The sequence below is a fragment of the Anopheles aquasalis genome, chromosome 3 (genome assembly GCF_943734665.1).
Source record: "Anopheles aquasalis chromosome 3, idAnoAquaMG_Q_19, whole genome shotgun sequence".
Classification (NCBI taxonomy): Eukaryota; Metazoa; Arthropoda; class Insecta; order Diptera; family Culicidae; genus Anopheles; species Anopheles aquasalis.
Window position 1 is genome coordinate 43,934,064 of NC_064878.1, and position 2,500 is coordinate 43,936,563.

Consider the following 2,500-nt stretch of genomic DNA (forward strand, 5'->3'; position numbering starts at 1 on the left):
AGATCGCAGTGCAACGCACGCATCCTTCTTCTTCGCTGTCACCCTCTGCCTCGTCCTGGGCGGTGCGTACTGGTCGTACCTCCCGGATCCCCAGCTTCAGGACTGGTCGCAGCGTGAAGCGTATCTCGAGTTGCGGCGTCGCGAAGCTGCCGGATTGGAGCCGATTAGCAAGGATTTCATTGACCCGGCCCAGATCGTACTGCCGTCCGACGAAGAGCTAGGCAATACCGAAATCATCATCTAAATCGGTGGAACGATGGCCAGATTATGTAACGGCGCCCAACAACAAGTTCACGGGCCCGGAGTGCCGCCGTTTGTTAAAAGCGCCCGCAGGGAGGTGTGTGGAAATGTAGCCAGGTGTACCGAGTGAGGGTGCAGTGCTGAAATTGTAATAAATAGGAAGTTTCCCGAGCGAATCGAAGCGGTGTTTTCTCCCATTTTTCTAATCGAGCTTTGTTGTGATTGCGGCCTGCTTGGCATGAGGGGGAGGGGGGAAATCATCGCTAGGAGTCGTTTATTTGTGTAGTAAGATTAAATTACTGTATTTCTGCTTCAAAACGTGCTGTTTTTGCTTTTTTGTTTTTATTAAAAATTAAATATTTTTCGCCGAAATTCGAAGTTTGCCCTACTGCCTGGCTGGCAACCCGGCCTTTTTCGAACAAGGCCGGGTTGTTTTCGAACTTTTGATCTTACCGCCGTCGCCGAACAGCATCCTCATTTTCACATTTTTCCGCGAGTAGCAACAGAGCAAGCTTCGTTTTGGTGCGTACCGTGAGTTAATTCCACCGTCCCGCATCGTGAACTTGATATCCCTCCTGCTGTGTGGCGCCGGTGACCTTCAGTTCTTCAGAAAACCCTTTCCATCCCGGTTTGGGCAAGGCTCGGCCGCGATTCGGCCGCGACTTTCCGGATAGGCAGGCCCAGGCGGATTGCGTACGTGTTCCGTGAACAACGAGGCCCCTTTTCCCCCGCTCTGGGTGTGGTGTCGCCGTCTGCCGGGTCGATTCTGATATTTTTGTCGATTTCTCATCGAGCGAGCATTTGGCCGTCGCCGACCACCGCCACCGAGTGCATTATCATATTCCGCAGGTGGTGGTGTTCCGCCGTCCGGGCGTGCGTGCGTGCGTGCGTCTATTTGTGGTGGTGCGTGAGTGGGTGTCCGAATTTGTGTTTATTTCTTTTTCTTTCCCTTCTACCCCTTTCCTTCCCTCTAGCATCAGAAAAAAATCCGTGATAGTGCGCGTTGTGCGTGTGTGCGAAGAGTGCGTTTGCTCCCAAAAAAAGTGGATCCTTATCGAGTGCGTGCACATTGCCGTAGTGTGCGGGTCAGCGATTGGGCCGTGAAAGCAGATATCGCGAAGCAAAAGTGCCAACCCAGTGAGTGCTAGATCGAAAAAGCGAAGAGGCGAAGAAGGCACCACCAGCATCACCGTCATCATCATCAATCGGTGGTCAAAGTATCCACGGGATATCGCCCAACGAGAGAAGCAACCAAGCAGCCTGTAAAACCGGTCAGCAGTCACACGTATATCGCATCAAAATGGTTATCAAAGTGTACATCAGCGGAATGTCCGGCAACAAAGAGGTAAGCAGCGGTGGCGGCGTCGTAGTAAAGAACAAGAAAAAGGCCGTTTGACCATGGCCATGAACGTTCTCAAGCGCGAGTAAGTTCGCTTCCGATGCTCCCCCTCTGGTCACGGCAGATGTTCTCCCCTTGTTGTTGGCATTCTCATCATCTTCCGTAGGGGGCTGTGGTGGTGGTAAACAGATATAAATAATCGTGTGCAAAAAAGAGGAGATGTATGTTGAAACACGGTGTCTTCCTTCTAACCGGCAACAGTTCTCCCGTTTTAGAAAGAGCGAGCAAAAGGCTTGAGCGGACGTTAGACGAAACGAGCGTGATCGAGGAAGAGCGATTGAATTCCTTACGCGCGATACTTGGAATCCGCCGCCGCCGTCAATCCGCGAACTATTGTTCCATCGGAATTCACCAGCGTGATCGCGGGTGGATCGTGATCCATCAATATGAACTGGAGAGACTAAATAGGATGCATTCCTTGGCCCTGCCGTTATATGGTTCGTCGTCGAGCACACGAACCGCGTGATGATGTCATGCCCACTCGTGATGCGTGAAAGCGGCTTCTGCCAGCCGTTGGCACCAATCACCCACCAAAGCAAGCCCTAGAACGCAAGCCATTTGATAACGGTATCGATACTCACCCGCCCCTCACGATGAGTCATTTTCGACCGAATCCATACGATACGCGCGTACGTCCAGTAGGCCTTCGGAACGGACGACAGCGCAACGATATGATTCATATATTGAAGGGCACATGCCACGGCCACACCCCGCCAGTGACGATTTATCATTGTTCCACACTGGTTGACATTCTTTGTTCGCACCATACAGGCGCGATGTCACTTCTGTCTAGAACCCCGTCCCAACTCTACTAAGTGGCCACCTTCCAAGGACTCACCATCTGGGGATGACTCTTGTCCC

General features: G+C 52.2%; 2 protein-coding genes across 9 annotated transcripts in view; both read left to right on the forward strand.

Annotated features, from left to right (window-relative positions):
- The window catches only part of LOC126578737 (NADH dehydrogenase [ubiquinone] 1 beta subcomplex subunit 11, mitochondrial), an 801-nt gene extending 377 nt beyond the window's left edge, over positions 1 to 424 (forward strand). Inside the window, exon 2 of the mRNA XM_050241602.1 lies at positions 1 to 424. This exon is cut by the window's left edge and continues 236 nt beyond it. Within this exon, the coding sequence (XP_050097559.1) occupies positions 1 to 244 (244 nt within the window). The 3' untranslated portion in view covers positions 245 to 424.
- A 174-nt stretch (positions 425 to 598) lies between these two features.
- Positions 599 to 2,500, forward strand: part of LOC126578736 (SH3 domain-binding glutamic acid-rich protein homolog) — a 14,474-nt gene continuing 12,572 nt past the window's right edge. For 2 of the 8 annotated variants that reach the window (XM_050241594.1, XM_050241599.1), the window contains exons 1-2: positions 601 to 762; positions 1,215 to 1,585. In XM_050241594.1, the coding sequence (XP_050097551.1) occupies positions 1,541 to 1,585 (45 nt within the window). In that variant the 5' untranslated portion in view covers positions 601 to 762; positions 1,215 to 1,540. The other 6 variants (XM_050241597.1, XM_050241595.1, XM_050241600.1 and 3 more) reach the window with 6 other exon arrangements.